At 45.8% G+C, this 25196-nt stretch overlaps 1 protein-coding gene across 2 annotated transcripts in view; it reads right to left on the bottom strand.

Moving 5' to 3' along the window:
* Positions 1–3621: 3621 nt before the first annotated feature.
* The window catches only part of LOC134936059 (zinc finger protein 268-like), a 44375-nt gene continuing 22800 nt past the window's right edge, over positions 3622–25196 (bottom strand). For both annotated transcript variants that reach the window (XM_063930968.1, XM_063930969.1), the window contains exon 2: positions 3622–7321. In XM_063930968.1, coding sequence (XP_063787038.1) covers positions 5425–7149 — 1725 coding nt within the window. In that variant the 5' untranslated portion in view covers positions 7150–7321 and the 3' untranslated portion in view covers positions 3622–5424. The remainder of the gene's footprint in view (positions 7322–25196) is intronic.

The raw sequence follows: 25196 nt of genomic DNA, 5'->3' as shown, positions 1-25196 counted from the left end.
GGTGAAAATCCTCGGGTCCGTGGAAAGCCCAAACGGCAACGTCTGAAACTGGTAATGACAGTCCTGTACAGCGAATCTCATGTACTCCTGATGAGAGGGATATATGGGGACATGAAGGTAAGCATTCTTTATGTCTAGTGACACCATAAAATGCCCCCCTTCCAGGATGGATATTACAGCTCGGAGCGATTCCATCTTGAATATGAACTTTTTCAAGTACAGGTTTAGGGATTTTAGATTTAAAATGGATCTGCCCAAACCACCCGGATCCAGACCACAAACAGGGTTGAATAATACCCTTTTCCTTGTTGTATCAGGGGAACTTTGACAATCACTTGCTGTTGACACCGCTTTTGAATTGCAGCTAACATTACTTCTCTCTCTGGGGGTGAAGCTGGTAAGGCAGACTTCAAAAATCGGCGAGGGGGCACTTCTTCGAATTCCAGCTTGTAGCCTTGGGAAACAATTTCCATCGCCCAAGGATCCACTTCTGAAAGACCCCAGATTTGGCTGAAGAGTCGAAGGCGTGCCCCCACAGGTGCGGACTTCCTTAGGGGAGCCCCAGCATCATGCGGTAGATTTTGTAGAAGCCGGGGAGGACTTCTGCTCCTGGGAACTAGCCGAAGCTGGTGTTCTTTTCCCTCTACCCTTACCTCTGACAAGGAAGGAAGAACCCCGACCTCTTCTGGACTTATGCGACTGAAAGGACTGCATCTGATACTGTGGAGCTTTCTTTTGCTGTGGGGGAACAAAAGGTAAAAAGGTAGATTTACCCGCTGTAGCTGTTGAAACCAGGTCCGCGAGCCCCTCTCCAAACAACACTTCACCCTTGTAAGGTAAAACCTCCATATGCTTCTTCGAGTCTGCATCACCCGTCCATTGGCGGGTCCATAGAGCTCGTCTCGCAGAAATAGCCATGGCATTGGCTCTGGAACCCAGCAGCCCAACTTCCCTTTGTGCGTCCCTCATATATAAGACTGCGTCTTTAATGTGGGCGAAGGTTAATAAAATGGTATCCCTATCTAGGTTGTCAAGGTCAATTGACAAGGTATCTGTCAATGCTGCAACTGCACTACACACCCACGCCGATGCTATTTACGGTCTGAGCAAAGCACCCATATGTGCATAAATAGACTTTAAAGTAGTCTCCTGTCTGCGATCAGCAGGATCCTTGAGGGCTGCCGTGTCCGGAGATGGCAGTGCCACATTCTTGGACAGGCGTGTTAAAGCCCTGTCCACCCTGGGAGAGGATTCCCAACGTACCCTGTCCTGTGCAGGGAAAGGATACGCCATAAGAATCCTTTTGGGAATCTGCAGATTTTTATCTGGAATTTCCCAAGCTTTTTCAAATAACTCGTTAAGCTCATGAGATGGGGAAAAGGTTACCTCAGGTTTCTTTTCCTTATACATGCGCACCCTCGTATCAGGGACAGAGGGGTCATCAGTGATATGCAAAACATATTTTATTGCAATAATCATACAGTGAATACTTTTTGCCACCCTTATGTGTAATTTTGTATCATCGTAGTCGACACTGGAGTCAGAATCCGTGTCGGTACCAGTGTCCACTATTTGGGATAGGGGATGTTTTTGAGACCCAGTAGGGCCCTGTGACCCAGTCCAATCCGTGGATTGACTCCCTGTTTTCTCCCTGGACTCTGCTTTGTCCAGTCTTCTATGTAATAAGGCCACACTCGCATTTAACATATGCCACATGTCCATCCAATCCTGAGTTGGCGTTGCCGACGGAAACACATCACACATCTGCTCCACCTCTTCCTCAGACAAGCCTTCCGCTTCAGACATGTCGACACGCATGTACCGACAACCCCACATACACAGGATAATTCTCTACCAAGATCCTTTGGGGAGACAGAGAGAGAGTATGCCAGCACACACCCAGCACCAAACTTACACCGGAACAACCCAGATAGTGCTTTTTATATATACTCAATGTTATACACTCACTGCGCCTTAACCATGCCCCCCCCCCCTCTTTTCAGCCCTCTGTCACCGAGTTCAGCAGGGGAGAGTCCGGAGAGCCAGCTTCTCTGCAGCTTTCTGTGGAGAAAATGGCGCTGGTTAGTGCTGAGGGATCAAGCTCCGCCCCCTCAAGCGGCAGGCTACGGTCCCGCTTCAATATACAAAAAATGGCGGGGATCTATTAATTTACTGCCTCTGCAGCCTAATGTACCCTTTTTATTGCCAGACAGAGGTTTATTGCTGCCCATGGCGTCCCCCCTGCGCCCTGCACCCATCACTGCCCGTTCTGTGTGTGTAGTGTGTGGGAGCAATGGCGCGCAGCGTTACTGCTGCACGCTTACCTCAGTGAAGATCTGAAGTCTTCTGCCGCCTTGAACTCTTCTTTTCTTCTTATACTCACCCGGCTTCTATCTTCCGGCTCTGCGAGGAGGACGGCGGCGCGGGTCCGGGACGAATGTCAGGGTGAGACCTGCGTTCCGACTCCCTCTGGAGCTAATGGTGTCCAGTAGCCTAAGAAGCAGAGCCTATCATTTAAGTGGGTCTGCTTCTCTCTCCTCAGTCCCACGATGCAGGGAGCCTGTTGCCAGCAGTGCTCCCTGAAAATAAAAAACCCAACAAAATTCTTTTTCAGACAAACTCTGGAGAGCTCCTCTGTAATGCACCCTATCTCCTCTGGGCATAGAGGGAGGAGCCAGTGCACACCCATACTAAAAGTTCTTTGTAGTGCCCATGTCTCCTGCGGAGCCCGTCTATACCCCATGGTCCTTACGGAGTCCCCAGCATCCTCTAGGACGTAAGGGAAATAAAAGGTATTAGAGAAAGAACACTGAGGTATAAGAGACCAGAGGAAAGACCTGTAGCGGGTATACTGTAGTTACTAAACAGTTTTTTTGAAAGCCAAAGAATTTTACTCCATTTGTGTGCTGGATATAAAAGGCAATAGAAATACAAGCAAAACAAGCCTGAATTTACATGTATTATTACTGCCCTTTATCATCCAGCGATCATAGACAGTAAGAATCAGTGGCTTTGAAAAACTGATATTTAGTAAATATAACGGTTGTCGGTTGAAAATCTCAAGCGACCAAGTTCTGGAATACAATGTATTAAATATGGAGACTCACACAGGACAAAGTAAAAAGGATAATCATTTATCAAAGTTACAATAATGAAAACATGCAAGTAACAAGTTATAGTCAGTTATAATAATAACAAGAACAAGTTAGAACACTCAGCTCTTATCCCAGATGTTATAAGATCTGTCTCAGATGATGGTCATCGATTAAGTAGTTTAAATAATGTAGTTCAGTCATTCTCCAGGGTCCCGCCTAATAACTTTGTCGCAAGTTAAAAGCTGGAGGGGGTTTGTAGAAGTCTAGGTCCGCTGCAGCCAGACCTAGCTTCCATCAGAACTACTTGCTATGCGTAAGTTTCTAGGCCAGCTGTGGCCAACCCGCGGCTCTTTAATCCTCCGCATGCGGCTCGATGCGCTCCCGGCCACCGCTGCCTGACACACCAGACTCTCCAGCGGCAGGGTGTATCTTCAATTCTGCGGAGGCCCGTGAGCCAATGAGAGCTCGCGGACCGGCAGCTAAGGCTCCTGATTGGCTGCCGGTCCGCGAGCTCTGATTGGCTCACGGGCCGGCGCCGAATTGAAGATACACAGCGCCGCCGGAGGACGGAGGGGTAGGAGAGGCACGCCCTGCACTCTCCTTCCCCTCACAGCAGCGCGGTGAGCAGCACTTTGTTTTTAGGAGGGGGGGGGAGTGAGGCACTGTGGCGGCATATGTAACAGCACTGGGGGCATGTGTATCTGCACTGGGGGCATATGAGACACTGTGGGGGCATGTGTATCTGCACTGGGGGCATATCTGGCACTGTGGGGGGCACTGTGGGGACATGTGTATCTGCACTGTGGGGGCATGTGTATCTGCACTGGGGGCATATGAGACACTGTGGGGGCATGTGTATCTGCACTGGGGGCATATCTGGCACTGTAGGGGCATGTGTACCTGCGCTGGGGCATAACTGCACTGGGGCATATATGGCACTGTGTGGGCATTTCTGGCACTGTATGGGCATGTGTATCTGCACTGGGGGCATATCTGGCACTGTGTGGGCATGTGTATCTGCACTAGGGCATATCTGGCACTGTGGGGGCATATCTGGCACTGTAGGGACACGTGTATCTGCATCGGGGGTATATCTGGCACTGTGGGGGCATATCTGGCACTGTGGGGGCATATCTGGCACTGTGGGGGCATATCTGGCACTGTGGGAGGCACTGTGGGGACATGTGTATCTGCATCGGGGGCATATCTGGCACTGTGGGGGCATATCTGGCACTGGGGTCGTATATGTATCTGGCACTGGGGGCATATATTTATCTAGCACTGTGGTGGCATCCATTTTTGGGCATTTTTATATGTATGTGGCACTGTACAACATGACTAAACAGGGTTATGACACAAGCTCACACTCCTACAAACATCATACCAAAAGGTGTGTGCACAAAAATGGGGCGTGGCTTTGTGACAACTAGGCCACACCCCCATTTTTGCATGATAGTGACTCTTGCACTTGCCTATGGATCTTTTCTGGCTCTTTGCCTCCGACTGGTTAGCCACCCCTGCTCTAGCCTTTATAACCCTGCAAGGATACACTAACATTGTCTTACCAGATATTACATTCAGGGTTTGTGACGCTGGGTGCAGTAGTCATTCAGGAAAACATAATATATGTTATTCTAGACAACTGTACCCTTTCCCCTACTTATGTACACAATACCCCAAACATCTTTCTAGACAGTTTCCATCTGAGATACTGATAACAGGAACATATATTTATTATAATCAGCCATGTCTTTCACACTATGTCAAAGGTGAAAGAAAACTTGTAACTTAACGTGAGACTATATTTCTAACTGCTGCCTATATGTCTGCAAAGCACTAATCCTAATAAAAAGTATGTACAGTATATAAAGCAATGAGGTCATACATATACAAAATGGAGTTAAACATGGAAAAAATGGCATCTAAAAAGTGGTTAAAAATAACACCCCATACAATAACCCATACGGTGAAACAGAACAGCATACATTGTTCCTGTAGAAATACCCAGCACTCATAGCCCTGCTGGTCAGAGAAGGAATCCCAGTACTGAAAGGAGCTGCTGGAACTCTCTACTAGTCCCAGCACCTGCATGAGCAGAACAGCTGTATATTACAGAGCTCAGTAATGGCAGTCCCACGGTCATTGGCTATTGTTATACTGCAGCTCTAGTTCCTAACACAGAGACCTTCCCAGGGGGAAAAGTACCTCCAGGTCCACTTGTCTGACCTCTCCTGTCTTTATCAAGAGTCATTTATATAAAACACTGGTCAAATTCACAAAATAAATATTGGCTCCATTGAATTCATACAGTTGTGATAAGTTACATTACTTATGATACACATGCTGCATTCAGGCCCTCAGAGTGACTCCGCATGTGATTACGGAGTGTTTCCTTTCTAGTAAAACACTTGCTGCATTCAGAACATGTAAATGGTTTCTCTCCTGTGTGACTCCTCTGATGTATAACAAGATATGACTTCCGGGAAAAACACTTGCTGCATTCAGAACATTTAAGAGGTTTCTCTCCTGTGTGACTCCTCTGATGTATAACAAGATGTGACTTCCGTGAAAAGCACTTCCTACATTCAGAACATTCAAAAGGTTTCTCTCCTGTGTGAATTCTCTGATGTATAAGCAGCTCTGACTTCCGGGATAAATACTTGCTGCATTCAGAACATTTAAAAGGTTTCTCTCCTGTGTGACTCCTCTGATGTCTAGCAAGATGTGACTTCAGGGAAAAACACTTGCTACATTCAGAACATGTAAATGGTTTCTCTCCTGTGTGACTCCTCTGATGTCTAGCAAGATGTGACTTCTGGGAAAAACACTTGCTGCATTCAGAACATGTAAATGGTTTCTCTCCTGTGTGACTCATCTGATGTATAACAAGATGTGACTTCCGGGAAAAACACTTGTTGCATTCAGAACATTTTAAAGATTTCTCTCCCGTGTGACTCCCCTGATGTATAACAAGCTCTGACTTCTGGGAAAAACACTTTCTACATTCTGAACATTTAAAAGGTTTCTCTCCTGTGTGAATCCACTGATGTATAGCAAGATGTGACTTCTGGGAAAAGCACTTGCTACATTCAGAACATATAAATGGTTTCTCTCCTGTGTGAATCCTCTGATGCAAAACAAGAGATGACTTCCTGGTAAAACACTTGCTGCATTCAGAACATTCAAAATGTTTCTCTCCTGTGTGACTCCTCTGATGTATAACAAGATGTGACTTCCGGGAAAAACACTCGCTGCATTCAGAACATTCAAAAGGTTTCTCTCCTCTGTGAACTCTCTGATGTATAACAAGATATGACTTCCTGGTAAAACATTTGCTACATTCAGAACATGTAAATGGTTTCTCTCCTGTGTGACTCCTCTGATGTATAACAAGATATGACTTCTGGGAAAAACACTCGCTGCATTCAGAGCATTCAAAAGGTTTCTCTCCTGTGTGACTCCTCTGATGTATAACAAGATATGACTTCTGGGAAAAACACTTGCTGCATTCAGAACATTCAAAAGGTTTCTCTCCTGTGTGACTCCTGTGATGTAGTATAAGATGTGATTTATGTATAAAGCTCCTGTCACACTCTGAGCGCAGATGTGGTCTCTCTCCTGTGTGAATCCTCTGATGTATGAGAAGATGCGACTTCTGGGAAAAACACTTCCTGCATTCAGAACATGTAAATGGTCTCTCTCCTGTGTGACTCCTCTGATGTATGAGAAGATTTGTCTTCTGGGAAAAACACTTGCTGCATTCAGAACATGTAAATAGTTTCTCTCCTGTGTGAATTCTCTTATGTATGATAAGAAGTGATTTATATATAAAGCTTCTGTTACACTCAGAGCACAGATGTGGTTTCTCTCCTGTGTGAATCCTCTGATGTGTGAGAAGATGTGATTTACAGGTAAAGCTTTTGTCACACTCAGAACACAGATGTGGTCTCTCTCCTGTGTGACTCCTCTGATGTATGAGAAGCTGTGATTTATATGTAAAGCTTCTGTCACACTCAGAACACAGATGTGGTCTCTCTCCTGTGAGACTCATCATGTAATGGATAAAAACTTCTATCCATAAAATGAAAATCGTTTCTTTGAACCATTCAGAAGCTTAAGAAGAAATTATATCTTTAGTTTTCTAGATCAGGGAACAAGATTCCTTTCCCATCTCTTTCTGCAGCCTTGTCTTTTAATCTTAGTGGGATTCCAGCTCCTTAAGTTACCTGTAAAAAAAATAGAAAAATAAAAATGTATTTAATACTCTGAAGATCACCATTGTAATCAGTTGTAGTGTTATATTGTATAAGGAACATGATGTATCCTGATGTATGTTGCCTAATTGCTGGGCTCCTATTTCCAGTCAGATGTGCAGTACAGAGACCCCTTTCCTCCTGCCACAGATATAACATATATATATATATATATATATATATATATATATAAAAATCAAATTATAATAAAATGATGTTATCAAATTGGAATGAAATGACAGTTAGGCAGTATCCAATTAGCCGCAGTATATGGATAACTTATAGCAAATACAATCATTTGGTATCGTGTTAGTGGCGATAAGTTATTATCAATAAGTCTCCATAGGGTTTATCGTGGATTTCTCTTCTGTGAGCTGGTGGTAAGTAATGAAAAATCCCTATTAAAAATTTTGGCATTTGGTTCTGAATCCCTGGTACATCCCCCTGAATGACTAATGAGGCACTTAGAAGTTTTTTATTATTTTTATTAGCAGTCAAAAAATGCAAAGTGATGGAAATTGGGGTACGGGTATGAGAAAGATATATTGGGGTGTTTAATGACAGGTGTTTTTAGGGTTTCAGGTGGGCGTAATCAGTCTGTTTCCAATTTTTTTTAAAGTTCCCTAAAATTACCCAAATGTATACTTATACCCATTTTTATGTACCCTAAATTTAATTAGAGCATTTATTTTGCTGAAAAAAAATTAACTTTCTATAATTTTCTGCATTTAAAGAAAAAATGCATATAACAGAAATTTGACCTAATTTAATGACAGTAAATACTTTTATTATGGTCACTAATACACATCTACAATGTTTTCCTATGTTAGTTTGATTTTTTGGGGGTACAGGCAGAATTCCCCACTTTCTCCAATATCAGATATTGCCAGCTAGAATTATCACGTGATTCCTGTTATTGATGTTTTGGAATAGTATAGGTGTGATAAATGGGAGCGCGCAGGCTGCGATAACCTGATATTTTGGGAGGTAGGTGTGATAACATGAGCTGCGATCTCAGATCGTGTTATCAAGGCTAATTGGATACCCCCTTGGTAAGAACTCTGATCCCTCCCCCCAGTGTCAGAGATGCACAGGAGTGAGCGGACAGTGGGGAAGGGAGGAGAGGTGTGGAGAAAGGGTTTCATAAAAAAACATGAATTTGGTGCTATATAATTGTGCGATTAGCATTATAAAAGCGCTGAATGTCAGTGGGCATTTTGTGTTCACAGACATTGTGTTACTGGTGCTGGGTTGTGAACTGGCAAATCCCATCTGTGTCCCTCTGACAGATTTTACTGTGGGTCTGTCCCCTATAAATCCCGGAGTGTCTGTGGTGTGGTTCTGCACGTGTGTGACATATCTGTGGCAGGGAACTCTGTGGAGACATGTTACGGACACAGAGGTGTAATATGACACCAAGAGCCTGACTGGGTGAAAGGTTACATGATAGTGTGAATCATATCAGTAAGATGTTGGACTGAATCTCCTACAGAAAACTGAATATAATCTGTTGAAGATGTGATTTTTAATAGTTCTGCCTTTCATCCACAGGGACCTTTCTGGGTCACATACAAATTTGTACAAGTAGTACAAACTGATACCGAGAGAGACTCTGATTCCTGTGTCGACACTAGTTATTCCAGGGGAATAGGTCCTAAGTTAGCAAAAGAGCATTCAAAACTGTTTTTAGCTATAAAGGAGGTGTTAGAAGTTATGAAGCCCCCTCTTTTACCACAAGGAGAGGGTTTACTTTAGTAAAGATGTAATGTAATTTTCCCTTCACCTCAGGTCTGATTTAACCTGAAAAGAAATTTCAGATTCCCAAAAGAAATGAAGGCAGCTTACCTTTTTCCAAAAAAGTTGGGAGTCACCCCGCATTTTAGACACGGCCCTGTCATAAAAGAGAAAAGGAGTTTCTCCATGCGCCTGGAATGGCTTCACTTAAGGAGCTGACAGACTGCAAGTGAATGAGGTGATTTATTGATGTGGCCAATGGAACACTACTCAGGCCTACCATTGTCTGTGAGTGGGTGAGTAGTGCTATTGAAAAGTGGTCAGAAAACTTGTCTTTAGCCATTGACACAATAGATGGAGACGAGATACTCCTAACGTTAGGTCATATCAAAGACGATGCTAGAATCCATGAAATATATTTGTTTCTTGGGATCAAGAACCGCTACCATGGCAGTATCAGCTCGGAGGACGTTGTGGATTCGCCAGTGGAATGCTGATGTAGATTCCATAATAAAATATGGAGGCTCTCCCGTATAAAGGTGAGGCCTTTGTTTGGTGACGGGCTGGATGCATTAGTCTTGGCGGCTACCGCAGGTAAGTCGACATTCTTGCCTTATGCTCCTACACCAGCAAAAAAGACATCACTCTCACATACAGTCCTTTCGGCCCAAGAAATACAAAAAAGCCAAAAGGTCTCCCCTTTTTTTGCAGGTAGGGGAAGGGGAAAAGGAAAGAAATCTGCAGCGTCTCCCGGATCGCAGGAGCAAAAGTCCACCCCTTCTTCTGCCAAATCTGCAGCATAAAGCTGGGGCTCCCTTGCGGGAGTCCGCTCGGGTAGGAGCACGTCTGAAACTTTTCAGCCAAATCTGAATTCAATCTGGTCTGGACCCATGGGTCTTACAAATAGTGTCCCATGGGTACAAACTAGTGTTTCAAGACGTCCCTCCATGCCGATTTTTCAAATCGACTTTGCCAGCTTCTGTTCCGGGAAGAGAGGCAGTAACAACGGCAATTCAAAAATGATGTCAAGATCAGGTCATTGTCCTGGTACCCTTTGCACAGTAAGGAGAAGGTTTTTTTTATTCAAGCCTCTTCGTAGTTCCGAAGTTGGACGGCTCGGTCAGACCGATTTTAAACATGAAAATCTGAATCTCTACCTGAAAAGGTTCAAGTTCAAGATGGAATCCCTGAGGGTAGTAGCGATTTTCAGTCTGGAGGAGGGGGACTTCATGGTGTCAGTAGACATAAAAGATGCTTACTTGCATGTTCCCATGTATCCTCCTCACCAAGCTTATCTGAGATTCGCAGTACAGGATTGCCATTACCAGTTTCAGATGTTGCCGTTCTGACTCTCCACGGCACAAAGGGTATTCACCAAGGTGATGGCGGAGATGATGGTCCTCCTTCGTTAAAAAGGAGTCAATATAATTCATTATCTGGACAATCTCCTGATAAAAGCGAGATTCAGGGAACAGTTGGTGCAGAACCTCACACTCTCCCCGTCAATACTCCAACAACACGGTTGGGTCATGAATTTTCCAAAGTCGCAGTTGGAACCGACGATTAGATTGTCCTTTTTAGGGATGATTCTGGACACAGAAGTACGGAGAGTATTTCTTCCAGTGGAAAAGGCTCTGGAAATCCAGAAAATGGTTAAACAAATATTGAAACCAACAAGCGTGTTGATCCATCAATGCATTCGGTTGTTGGGGAAAATAGTAGCGGCCTACAAGGCCATACAGTTTGGCCGATTTCATGCCAGAGTATTCCAATGGGACCTGTTGGACAAGTGGTCCGGATGCCACCTACACATACAGCGGAAAATAATCCTGTCCCCCCAAAGCCAGGATTTCGGTCCTGTGGTGGCTACACAGTTCTCTCCTACTAGAGGGATGCAGGTTTGGGATTCACTACTGGGTCCTAATAACCACGGATGCAAGTCTCCGAGGCTGGGGAGCTGTCACACAGGGGGAAAGCTTACAAGGAAAATGGTCAAGTCAGGAAGCCTGCCTTCACATAAACGTTCTGGAATTGAGAGCCATTTACAACAGCCTTCTACAAGCGGTACATCTTCTTCAAGATCCCGTGCAGATCCAGTCGGACAATGTAACAGCAGTCGCATACATAAACAGGCAAGGTGGAACAAAAAGCAGAGCGACAATGGCAGAGGTGACAAGGATTCTCCTCTGGGCAGAAAGACATGTTAGAGCTCTGTCAGCAATTTTCATTCCGGGAGTGGACAACTGGGAAGAAGACTTCCTCAGCAGACACGATCTCCAACCAGGAGAGTGGGGCCTCCACCAAGAAGTCCTCGCAGAGGTGACGAGTCTTTGGGGAGTTCCTCAAGTAGACATGATGGCATCTCATCTAAACAAGAAGCTTCAGAGATATTGTTCCAGGTCGAGAGACCCTCAAGCAATAGCAGTGGATACAATGGTGACCCAGTGGGTGTTTCGGTCGGTATATGTTTTCCCCCCACTTCCACGGATTCCAAAAGTTCTCAAAATAATAATAAGAACAATAGTTTGAGCAATCTTCATTGTCCCAGACTGGTCAAGGAGGGCTTGGTATCCAGATCTTCAGGAGTTGCTCATAGAAGATCCTCGGCCTCTTCCTCCTCGAGAGGACCTACTACAGCAGGGGCCGTGTGTGTATCAAGACTTACCGTGGCTACGTTTGACGGCATGGCTGTTGAGCGTCGGATACTAGCCCGAAAGGGTATTCTGAAGGAAGTCATCCCCCCTCTTATTCAGAAAGGAGTAACGTCTAAACATTAACACCGTATTTTGAGAAAATGTGTGTCTTGGTGTGAATCCAAAAAGGCTCCTATGGAAGAGTTTGAGTTGGGACATTTTCTACATTTTCTGCAGGCTGGTGTGGATGCGGGCCTTAGATTGGGGTCAATCAAGGTCCAGATTTTGGCCTTATAAGTGTTCTTTCAAAAACAATTGGCCTCCTTTCCAGAACTTCAGATGTTCGTGAAAGGGGTTCTGCACATCCAGCCTCTATTTGCGCTCCAGTGGCACCATGGGACCTTAATGTGGTGTTGCAGTTCCTTCAATCGGGTTGGTTTGAGCCTGTACAAGAAATAGAGTTGAAGTTTCTCACTTGGAAAGTGGTGATGCTTTTGGTCTTGGCATCCGCAAGGTGGGTGTCTGAATTGGGGGCCTTGTCCCACAAGAGCCCTTAACTGATCTTCCATGAAGATAGGGCAGAGTTGAGAACTCGTCAACATTTTCTTCCAAAGGTGGTTTCCTCTTTCCACATAAACCAACCTATTGTGGTGCCAGTTGCTACTGACACGTTCGCTGAGTCAAAGTCTCTAGATGTGGTTAGAGCTTTGAAGATTTATGTCGCTAGAACAGCTCGAATACGGAAAACAGAGGTTTTGTTTGTCCTGTATGTTCCCAACAAGATAAGGTGTCCTGCTTCTAAGCAGACTATTGTGCGCTGGATCAGAGGTACGATTTAGCAAGCTCATTCTACGGCTGGATTGCCGTTACCGATGTCGGTGAAGGCCCATTCTACTAGGAAGTTGGGCTCCTCCTGGGCGGCTGCCCAGGGAGTCTCGGCATTACAACTTTGCCGAGCAGACACTTGGTCAGGGTCAAACACATTTGCAAAATTCTACAAGTTTGACACCTTGGACGATGAGGACTTAAAGTTTGGTCAATCTGTGCTGCAGGGTCATCCGCACTCTCCCGCCCGTACTGGAGCTTTGGTATAGACCCCATGGTCTCGATGTAATCCCCAGCATCCTCTAGGACGTATGAGAAAATAGGATTTTGATAACCTACCGGTAAATCCTTTTTTCCTAGTCCGTAGAGGATGCTGGGCGCCCGTCTCAGTGCGTACTTTACCTGCAGTTTATTTATTACAGTTACACAAGTTGTGTTATCTTGGTTTCAGCATGTTGCTGCAATTAACACACGCCAACAGGCATGAACTATGTTGAATACCATGTGTGCGGCATGGTTAGGGGTGTGAGTTGGTAGATATCTCACCACTAGTTAAGTAATTCCTTTCCTCGAAATGTCAGTCTCCCTGGGCACAGTTCCTACAATTGAGGTCTGGAGGAGGGGCATAGAGGGAGGAGCCAGTTTATACCCAATGAAAAGTCTTTAGAGTGCCCATGACTCCTACGGATCTCGTCTATACCCCATGGTCTTGATGTCGTCCCCAGCATCCTATACGGACTAGGAGAAAAGGATTTACCGGTAGGTTATCAAAATCCTATTTTTCTTATGTACTTTCCATAAAATCTGTTTCTCATTGTCCAACTGGGGGACATGGCTTACACTGGGCATAGAGTTGGGCACATGGTGAAATCATTTATTTAAACTTAATTGATGCTCTCTCCCCTGTATACCCCTCCTACATCAAGTAGGACACCACATTCAAACAAAAAACAAAACAAAAAACAAACAAACAGGACAACAACAGTATATTATAAGGGAGGGAATGCAGTTTAGCCAGATGGACTATGAGAAACGGTTGTAACAGTCATCACACAAAAACCCTACATCCAATCAGAGGGGCAACTGCTTACACAAAAATCCTGATTTCTCTACCTCCATTCAGGGAGCAACTGCATATACTAGGATTTCCCGCAGCGAGCCTATAGTGTGGGAATGCTTTGGAATTACCGTCAGCAATACTCAACACCCAAGTAGTGTACTGGCCATGTTGTGTTTGTCATTTACTAAGCAGTACACCCAGTCCATGAAATCTCATGAGGGTGGGGGAGGCTGGCTATTAATGCAATGGGGAGGCACAGGAAGAAGTACAGTAAACTATATCATAAAGATAAGACTCATAATTTGAAAAATCATGATTGTATTGTATATTTCTGTAAAAAGTAGCACCTCCAGGTTTTTTTTCTAATTTAGACTGTATATCTGTGTGCATGTCTGAGTCTGTATACAAAGTATGATCTAACTTGTTTTGGGAAAATTAGAAAAAAAAACCCTGTGGATGCTAATTTTTACACACATATAATACAACTTTTTACACAGATATACAAGTTTGGCTTTTCAAATTATGAGGGTTCTCTTTATGAGCCTGACTTTACTGTATTTCTTCCCAGGCTTTCCCATTGCTTTAATAGGAATTCTCCCCACTACTAATTCCACCCTCTGCGAGACTTGTGATTTCACAGAATGGGTGAATTGCTAGCAAATGACAAACACAACATGGGACAAAGGTAGTAGAGTGAGAGTTTCAGAAAGTGAGAGATTTGGTAAGGTTTTTCAGTTTTTTTTAAATGTGGCAATCAAGCAAAACCAGGTTGATCTGGCTGTGTAAATGATTGCCACTTAAAAAAAACTGCAAAACCTTACCAAATCTATCACCTTTTGAAACTCGCACTCTATTACATTCGGCCCCATGGCCGGTACACTACTGCATGTAAATGAATGGCTCATGCTGACTTTGGTTGGGGGAAGAGAACACAAGAGGGCACGTTCATTTGTAAGGTATATTAGCATTGTGCATGCACTGAGATCGAGAGATGCCTGGTGTGAGTGAGCCGTCAGTTGACAGTCAGCACTTCTAACGTCGGGCAACTTTTTTGTCAAAAATGCATCTTATACTCATCACAATATGAATAGGGTTCACAAGCAGCTTCTGCTGATTAAAATGATATGCAACATACCTATATTCCCTGCGAGTCCCGCTGTATCTGCATACAAAATTCTATGTTACAGTGATTTCCAGGAAAACATTGTAATGTAGAATTTTGTTAGCTGATACATCCGCAGTCTCACACAGAACATAGGCATGTTGCATATTTTAATCAGCAAAAGATGCGTGTGCATCCTATTTGCATAGCGATGTGTATAAGATGCATTTACGGCAAGAAAAAGACATGCAACATTAGCAGAGCTGCCCGTAAACTGACGGCTCACTCGTAACTGATTCTCTCGATCTCTAGGTGCATGCACAATGCTAACATGCATTACAATTTAATGTGCCTTCTGTGATTTCTGGGTTCCTTTCCCCAACCAAAGCCAGCAGGAGTCATTCATTTACATACAGTAGTCTACCGGCCATGTTGTGTAACTTTTCAAATTACAAGAGTCTTCTCTCTATGAGACTGAGTTTACTGTACTTCATCCCGTGCCTCCCCATTGCTTTAACAGGCAGCCTCCCCCACCCTTAATCCCACCCACAGTGAGACTTGCGATTTCATGAATTGGTTGTACTTCTTGATAAATGACAGCATGAGCTATTCATTTATATACAGTAGTCTACCGGCCGTGTTGTGCCTGTCATTTACTAAGCAGTACACCCAGTCCGTGAAATCACAAGTCCAGCTGTGGGTGGGATTAGGGGTGAGGAAAGCTGGCTACTAAAGCAATAGGGATGCCTGGGAAGAAGTACAGTAAACTCAGCATCGTAAAGATAACACTCTCATAATTTGAAAAGCAACACTTGTATAATTGTGTAAAAAAAAATAGCATTATATCTGTGTTAAAATTAGCATCCGCTGTTTTTTTCTTATTTTCCCAAAACAAATTCTGCCTTACTTTGTATACAGACTCAGACATGGACACAAATATATAGTCAAAATCTGAATAAAAACTGGAGGTGCTCCTTTTTACACAAATATACAAGTGTGACTTTTCAAATTACAAGAGTCCTATCTTTATGAGACTGAGTTTACTGTACTTCATCCCATGCCTCCCCATTGCTTTAACAGGCAGCCTCCCCCCAATCCCAACCCGTGAGTCTTGTGATTCACAGACTGGGTGCACTACTGTATATAAATGAATAGCTCATGCAGTTATTTACCAAGCAGTATACCCAATCTGTGAAATCACAAGTCTCATGGGGGTGGGATAAGGGTGGGGGAGGCTGCCTATTAAAGCAATGGGGAGGCATGGGAAGAAGTACAGTAAACTCAGTCTAATAAAGATAAGACTCTTGTAATTTGAAAAGTCACACTTGTATATTTGTGTAAAAAGTAGCACCTCCAGTTTCTCTAACGTCCTAGTGGATGCTGGGGACTCCGTCAGGACCATGGGGATTAGCGGGCTCCGCAGGAGACAGGGCACATCTAAAAAGCTTTTTAGGTCACATGGTGTGTACTGGCTCCTCCCCCCATGACCCTCCTCCAAGCCTCAGTTAGGTTTTTGTGCCCGTCCGAGAAGGGTGCAAACTGGATGGCTCTCTTAAGGAGCTGTTTAGTAAAGTTTTTTTTAGGTTTCTAATCAGTGATTCCTGCTGGCGACAGGATCACTGCAACGAGGGACTTAGGGGAGAGACTTGCAACTCACCTGCGTGCAGGAGGATTGAAGTCTTAGGCTACTGGACACTGAGCTCCAGAGGGAGTCGGAACACAGGTCAGCCTGGGGTTCGTCCCGGAGCCGCGCCGCCGATCCCCCTTACAGATGCTGAAGAAAGACGGCGGAACGGAGGTCCGGAAACAGGCGGCAGAAGACTTCACAGTCTTCAGAGAGGTAGCGCACAGCACTGCAGCTGTGCGCCATTGTTGTCACACGGCTCACTGACATGGTCACGGAGGGTGCAGGGCGCTGCTGGGGGCGCCCTGGGCAGCAATATAAATACCTATTTGGCAAATAAATACATCACATATAGCCATTAAGGCTATATGTATGTATTTTAACCCAGGCCAGTTATTAAAAAACCGGGAGGAAAAGCCCGCCGAAAAGGGGGCGGAGCTTATTTTCCTCAGCACTCAGCGCCATTTTCCTGCCCAGCTCCGCTGGTGAGGAAGGCTCTCACTCTCCCCTGCACTGCACTACAGAAACAGGGTTAAAGAGAAGGGGGGCATAAATTGGCGATATAATTATATATTAAGAGCGCATATATAGAAACAACACCTTCTAGGGTTGTTATATACATTATAGCGCTTTTGGTGTGTGCTGGCAAACTCTCCCTCTGTCTCCCCAAAGGGCTAGTGGGTCCTGTCCTCTATCAGAGCATTCCCTGTGTGTGTGCTGTAGGTCGGTACGTGTGTGTCGACATGTATGAGGAAAATGTTGGTGAGGAGACGGAGCAAATTGCCTGTAATGGTGATGTCACTCTCTAGGGAGTCGACACCGGAATGGATGGCTTACTTATGGAATTACGTGATAATGTCAACACGCTGCAAGCCGGTTGACGACATGAGACAGCCGGCGGACAAATTAGTATCGGTCCAGGCGTCTCAGACACCGTCAGGGGCTTGTAAAAACGCCCAATTACCTCAGTCGGTCGACAGACACTGACACGGACACTGACCCCAGTGTCGACGGTGAAGAAACAAACGTATTTTTCCTTTAGGGCCACAAGTTACATGTTAAGGGCAATGAAGGAGGTGTTACATATTTCTGATACCACAAGTACCACAAATAAGGGTATTTTGTAGGGTGGGAATAAACTACTTGTAGTTTTGCCTGAATCAGATAAATTAAATGAAGTGTGTGATGATACGTGGGGTTCCTCCGATAGAAAGTTATGGGCGGTATACCCTTTCCCGCCAGAAGTAAGGGCGAGTTGGAAAACACACCTTAGGGTGGATAAGGCGCTCACACGCTTATAAAAAACATGGCGTTACCGTTTCCAGATACGGCCGCCCTCAAGGAGCCAGCTGATAGGAAGCTGGAAAATATCATAACAGTATATACACACATACTGGTGTTATACTACGACCAGCAATCGCCTCAGCCTGGATGTGCAGCGCTGAGGGGGCTTGGTCGGATTTCCTGACTGAAAATTTTGATACCCTTGACAGGGACAAGATTTTATTGACTATAGAGCATTTTAAGGATGCATTTCTATATATGCGTGATGCGCAGAGGCATATTTGCAGTCTGGCATCAAGAGTAAATGTGATGTACATATCTGCCAGACGAAGACACGACAGTGGTCAGGTGAGGCAGATTCCAGACGGCATATGGAAGTATTGCCGTATAAAGGGGCGGTCCATTGGACCTGGTGGCCATGGCAACAGCTGAAAAATCCACCTTTTGTTACCCCGAGTCACATATCGGCAGAAAAGGACACAGTCTTTTCAGTCTCAGTCCTTTCGTCCCCATACGGGCAGGCGGGCAAAGGCCAGTCATATCTGCCCAGGGGTAGAGGAAAGGGAAGAAGACTGCAGCAAGCAGCCCATTCCCAGGAACAGAAGCCCTTCACAGCTTCTGCCAAGTCCGCAGCATAACGCTGGGGCCGTACAAGCGGACTCAGGTGCGGTAGGGGGTCATCTCAAGAGTTTCAGCATCACTCGCAAGGGAACTCCGGGATCCTACATGTAGTATCCCAGGTGTACATTGGAAATTCGAGACGTCTCCCCCTCACACAATTCACAGGCTGTATTCCCAGCAGGTGATAATCAAAGTACCCCTCTTACAACAAGGAAGGGGGTAGTATTCCACACTATATTGTGGTACTGAAGCCAACCGGCTCGGTGAGATCTGAAATATTTGAACACTTACATACAAGCGTTCAAATCAAGATGGAGTCACTCGGAGCAGTGATAGCGAACCAGGAAGAAGGGGACGATATGGTGTCACTGGATATCAGGGACGCTTACCTACAGGTCCAAATTTGCCCTTCTCACCAAGGGTACTTCAGGTTCCTGGTACAGCACTGTCACTATCAGTTCAGACGCTGCCGTTTGGATTGTCCACGGCGCCCCGGGTCTTTACCAAGGTAATGGCCGGAATGATGAATTTTCTTAAAAGAAACATGGACGCTTTCCTGATAAGGGCAAGGTCCAGAGAACAGTTGGAGGTCGGAGTAGCACTATCTTAAGTAGTTCTACGACAGCACGAGTGGATTCTAAATATTCCAAAATCGCAGCTTTTTCCGACGACACGTCTACTGTTCCTAGGGATGATTCTGGACACAGTCCAGAAAAACGTGTTTCTCCCAGTGGAGAAAGCCAGGGAGTTATCCGAGCTAATCGGGATCCTCCTAAAACCAGGAAAAGTGTCAGTGCATCATTGCACAAGAGTCCTGGTAAAAAATAGTGGCTTATTACGAAGCAATTCCATTCGGCAGATTTCCCGCAAGAACTCTTCAGTGGGATCTGCTGGACAAATGGTCCGGATCGCATCCTCAGATGCATCAGCGGATAACCCTATATCCAAGGACAAGGGTGTCTCTCCTGTGGTGATTACAGAGTGCTCATCTTCTAGAGGGCCGCAGATTCGGCATTCAGGATTGGATGCCGGTGACCACGGAGGCCAGCCTGAGAGGCTGGGGAACAGTCACACAGGGAAAAAATTTCCAGGGAAGTGTGATTAAGTCTGGAGAATTCTCTCCGCATAAAAAAGCTTAGAGCAAATTTATAATGCTCCAAACTTAGCAAGACCTCTGCTTCAAGGTCAGCCGGTATTGATCCAGTGGGATAACATCACGGCAGTCGCCCACGTAAACAGAAAGGGCGGCACAAGAAGCAGGAGGGCAGTGACAAAACTGCAAGGATTTTTCGCTAGGCGGAAAATCATGTGATAGCACTGTCAGCAGTGTTCTTTCCGGGAGTGGACGACTGGGAAGCAGACTTCCTCAGCAGGCATGACCTCCACCCGGGAGAGTGGAAACTTCATAGGGAAGTTTTTCAGCATGATTGTGGACCGTTGGCAAAGACCAAAGGTGGACATGATGGTGTCCCGCCCGAACAAAAAACGGGACAGGTATTCCGCCAGGTCTTGAGACCTTCAGGCGATAGCTGTGGATGTTCTGGTAACACCGTGGGTGTACCAGTCAGTGTATGTGTTCCCTCCTCTGTTTCTCATAACCAAGGTATTGAGAATTACAAGACATAGAGGAGTATGAACTATACTAGTGGCTCCGGATTGGCCAAGAGGGACTTGGTACCCGGAACTTCAAGAGATGCTCACAGAGGACTAAGGACCTGGGGAGCTAAGAAGGGACTTGCTTCAGCAAGTACCATGTATATTCCAAGACTTACCGCGGCTGCGTGTGACGGCATGGCGGTTAAATGCCGGATCCTGAAGGGAAAAGGCATTCCATAAGAGGTCATACCTACCCTGGTCAAAGCCAGGAAGGAGGTGACCGCACAACGTCATCACCACATGTGGTGAAAATATGTTGCGTGGGTGAGGCCAGGATGGCTCCACGAAGGAAATTCAACTAGGTCGAATTCTACACTTCCTGAAAACAGGAGTGTTTTGAGCCTCAAATTGGGGTTCATTAAGATTTAAATTTCGGCCCTGTAGATTTTCTTCCAGAAAGAATTGACTTCAGTTCCTGAAGTCCAGATTGTAAAGGGTGTATTGCATATACAGCTCTTTTGTGCCTCTAGGGGCACCGTGAGATCTCAACATAGTGTTGGGATTCCTTAAAATCATATTGGTTTGAACCGCTCAAATCTGTGGATTTGAAATATCTCACATGGAAAGTGACCATGCTGTTGACCAATATCTCACATGGAAAGTGACCATGTTGTTAGCCCTGGCCTCGGCCAGGCGATTGTCAGAATGGGCGGCTTTGTCTTACAAAAGCCCATATTAAAATTTTCCATTTGAACAGGGCAGAACTGGGACTCGTCTCCAGTTTCTTCCTAAAGGGGTGTCAGCGTTTTCACCTGAAACAACCTATTGTGGTGCCTGCGGCTACTAGGGACTTGGAGGACTCCAAATTACTAGACGTTGTCAGGGCCCTAAAAATATATATATATATATATATATATATATATAGTTAGGACGGCTGGAGTCAGAAAGTCTGACTTGCTGTTTATATTGTATGCACCCAACAAGCTGGGTGCTCCTGCTTCTAAGCAGTCTATTGCACGCTGGATTTGTAGTACAATTCAGCTTGCACATTCTGTGGCAGGCCTGCCACAGCCGAAATATGTAGATGCCCATTCCACAAGGAAGGTGGGCTCATCCTGGGCGGCTGCCCGAGGAGTCTCGGCATTACAACTTTGCCGAGCAGCTACGTGGTCAGGGGAGAACACGTTTGTAAAATTTTACAAATTTGATACTCTGGCTAAGGAGGACCTGGAGTTCTCTCATTCGGTGCTGCAGAGTCATCCGCACTCTCCCGCCCGTTTGGGAGCTTTGGTATAATCCCCATGGTCCTGACGGAGTCCCCAGCATCCACTAGGACGTTAGAGAAAATAAGAATTTACTTACCGATAATTCTATTTCTCGTAGTCCGTAGTGGATGCTGGGCGCCCATCCCAAGTGCGGATTGTCTGCAATGCTTGTACATAGTTATTGTTACAAAAATCGGGTTATTACTATTGTTGTGAGCCATCTTTTCAGAGGCTACTTCGTTTTCTTATCATACTGTTAACTGGGTTCAGATCACAAGTTGTACGGTGTGATTGGTGTGGCTGGTATGAGTCTTACCCGGGATTCAAGATCCTTCCTTATTGTGTACGCTCGTCCGGGCACGGTACCTAACTGAGGCTTGGAGGAGGGTCATGGGGGGAGGAGCCAGTACACACCATGTGACCTAAAAAGCTTTTTAGATGTGCCCTGTCTCCTGCGGAGCCCGCTAATCACCATGGTCCTGACGGAGTCCCCAGCATCCACTACGGACTACGAGAAATAGAATTATCGGTAAGTAAATTCTTATTTTTTTTTTATTCTGACTATGTCTGTGCGCATGTCTGAGTCTGTATACAAAGTATGACAGAACTTGTTTTGGGAAAATTAGAAAACCCTGTGGATGCTTATTTTTACACAGCTATACTATACAAGTGTATCCGTTGTGGGAATCGAACCCTAGCTCACGAGCACGGTAACTATTGACAATACCACTATGCCAAGAGAGCTATGGAGAAAGGTGACACCTGCAGTGACATGGCGATGTTGCTCATTGTCTTTTTTTTTAATAGTGTTGTGTGTCCCTACTCCATCGGTAATTGTAATGATTTTTTTTTCTTTTAGAGAGCTGTGTAGAACTCTGAACTGTGATTATCTTCGTGTGCGTTGGAGACGCTGATCAAATCTTGCCAGTGTTCACATTTCTAATTAATGTAGAAGTAATCTAAAAAAGTAGTTCTAAAACTGAAAGCATCATTTCAGTTTACAATGGAGACTCCACACATGAGCAATGGTGTTTTTTAAAAGCGACACTTGGTGGACGAACACCAGTATTGCACCGAATGGAGACTTAATTAACTACACTGTGACTGAATACACCACACTGCGACAAGGCGCAGGCAAATGTAATGCAATTAGTTTTTTGAGCATGGTGTTAGGGTCTCCTGCCCTGTGCTGCCACGTCGTCATGGCAACCGGGAGACAAGTGCTAGTGGAGTAACCTGAGCGCAGCTGATACTCCGGTTCGGGTCTTTTGCTGTGCAGTGGTTATAGGCTCTGTGCACGGCAGGGGATCCGGTGCTGGTTTTTGTGCTCACAGTCTGTGAGGTCTGAGTGGGGCGTGGACAGCACCTGCTTTATAAGGCCTCTTTTCAGGGTAAGCAGATGCTGCTGAATCTTTGTTGGTTAGTCAGTTCATGAAAGTTAGCCAGTACTGTGTAGCTTTGTATTTGTTTGTTGCTTACTGCAAATAGGCTGTCAGGAATCGACTCACCGCTGTTATGTCGGTCCGCCGGAGCGGACTCTGTCCGGGGTCACTGCATGTTGCTGTCACCTGTCGCCCTGTTCGTGGATGCACCCTCAGGCCTGGAAGCGCCCCTGGAGTCAACGGGCGTGTGAGCGCGCCGCGTTCCTGCCGGGCCGCGGCATGGGCGCCGCCATGACAGTATTCCCCAGTGTAAGTGCGGCGGCCAATCCGGAGCTTGGCCGCACCCCCTTGTCTCACTCCAGCCAATGCCTGCCGGTCAGGGGGTATATCAGGAGCTGCTGGGTGAGGCAGAGGTTGTCCTGAACTTTGTGTCACTCCTGCGACTCGTGTGTTTGGACCTGTTATCCTGTTCCTCCGTGTTCCTGGATATTCACCTGATCCTCCGTGTTCCTGGATACTCCCCTGTGTCTCCGTGTTCCTGGATATTCTCCTGTATCTGCTACTCTGTGGAACTACAAGCACCAGCACCACAGCAATACCTTTCTGGCTTCACACCTTCTACACCTGCAGTGTGCTCCAGCCATCAGCAGTAGAGACTCCCTATCCAGGTGCATTCCAACATCTCACCTGTGATTCAGCCTGCAAGCTGATTGTGCTTTCCACCAGCACAGTGGACATTAACACCACGTCTCCTGCATTGCTACCAGGTTTGCTACTATTATTCCCATCTCTGCTGGCTCCACGTTTTAACCATTCCGGTTTCATTTCCATGCTTCATACTTTGCCATAGACTTTCAGTTCTCAAACCATCATATACCATTGTCATTACCATTGCCGTTACCATTGCTATTTCCATTGCATTCGTTTGTTTTACTTTCTGCTGCATTATTATTATCTGGACTTTCTGTTACTAATAAACTACATTGTGCACATGCGCAGAAATCCAATACTGCCTCCTCACTTCATTCCTCCTACCTCCACTGACCCACTAGCGCCCCCTCCGGGGACACAAACAAAACCGTCTCTGACAGTAAGTTCAGGACCGATGGACTCGGACGGTGGTCAGAGTGTGGGGTCAGGGGTCTTAAAAAATCTGGTCTCCCGTTTGGATGGACAAGAGGTTGTGCAGCAGCAGATATTCCAGTTTCTGCAAGGGATGTCATCCCGGATTGATACGTTACAACAATCTCTGTTAAGTGCGCCTGCACCTCCAGTTCCTGTTACCCCTGCACATGCCAGTGTTGGGGGTTCTTCTTCTTCTCCGGCTGCATCTGCTCCTGTATCTCGTTTGCACTTGCCTGTGCCTAGCAGGTATGATGGCAGTCCGAAGTTATGCCGTGGGTTCCTCAACCAGTGTGAAGTCCAGTTTGAACTTTTACCTCACAATTTTCCCACGCCAAGATCCAAGGTTGCTTATATCATCTCACTGCTCTCTGGATCAGCCCTGAGCTGGGTGTCTCCTCTGTGGGAACGTGCCGACCCGTTGATGAACAACTATGCCGAGTTTGTTTCCATCTTCAGACGCATCTTCGATGAACCGGGTCGTGCAACATCAGCCTCCGCAGATCTTCTCCAGCTCAGTCAAGGGACTCGCAGTATGGGCCAATACGTCATCCAGTTCCAGACGCTAGCCGCAGAGATCCAGTGGAATAACCAAGCCTTGGTAGCAGCCTTCTGGCATGGACTCTCGGAGAGGATAAAAGATGAACTGGCAACTCGTGATATTCCTGAGCAATTACCCGAGCTAATCTCCCTATGTATCAAGTTGGACTCTCGCATCCGCGAACGCAACAATGAGCGTGCTCGTGCTGAGTGTCGCAAACCAAGAATGGTACCTCCTGTACAGTTGCAGCCTCCACCTTCTGATGAGCCTATGCAAATTAATAGGTCCCGCTTAACTGCTGAGGAGCGGTCAAGGAGACTCCGTGAGAGACTGTGTCTTTACTGTGCGGCAGTAGGCCACCAAATAAGTTCTTGTCCAGTGCGTTCGGGAAATGCCAGATCCTGACTTGTAAGGGAGGAGTCAAGTTGGGATCTTTCAAGCAAGCTCCTTCAACCCAAGATCTCATTCTTCCTGTGACCTTAGAGACGGCGGCTGGACTCCAATCTGCAACTGCGTTGGTAGACTGTGGTGCAGCGGGGAATTTCATCACTCAAGCTGCGGTAGACAAGTTTCATCTGCCGGTCTATGAACTTCCATGTCCCGTCTACATTACGGCAGTAGATGGTAGCCGTATCTCTAAGGGGTATATCACTCAACAAACCAGGCCAGTGATACTGGGGGTTGGGTTCCTGCATTCTGAGTTAATAAAGTTTTTAGTTATTCCACAGGCAACTCAGGAGATTGTGTTAGGTATGCCCTGGCTCCAGCTACATAACCTGCAGATTGATTGGGCTACATTACAACTAACTGCTTGGGGGTCACATTGCCGTCAGTCTTGTTTAGCCCAAGTTGTTCCTGTCAAGACTTCTGAAATCAAGACCCCGTCTACTCTTCCAATGGCCTACCAAGACTTCGCTGACGTCTTCAGCGAAAAGGCCGCTGATGTTCTACCGCCCCATAGAGAGTGGGATTGCCCCATCGACCTTGTTCCTGGCAAAAAACCACCTAGGGGGCGCACCTACCCGTTATCTGTTCCTGAAACCGAAGCGATGAGTAAAT

Source organism: Pseudophryne corroboree, chromosome 6 (genome assembly GCF_028390025.1).
Source record: "Pseudophryne corroboree isolate aPseCor3 chromosome 6, aPseCor3.hap2, whole genome shotgun sequence".
Classification (NCBI taxonomy): domain Eukaryota; kingdom Metazoa; phylum Chordata; class Amphibia; order Anura; family Myobatrachidae; genus Pseudophryne; species Pseudophryne corroboree.
The sequence above is the reverse complement of the archived record's forward strand: the minus strand, read 5'-3'. Positions and strand labels throughout refer to the sequence as shown.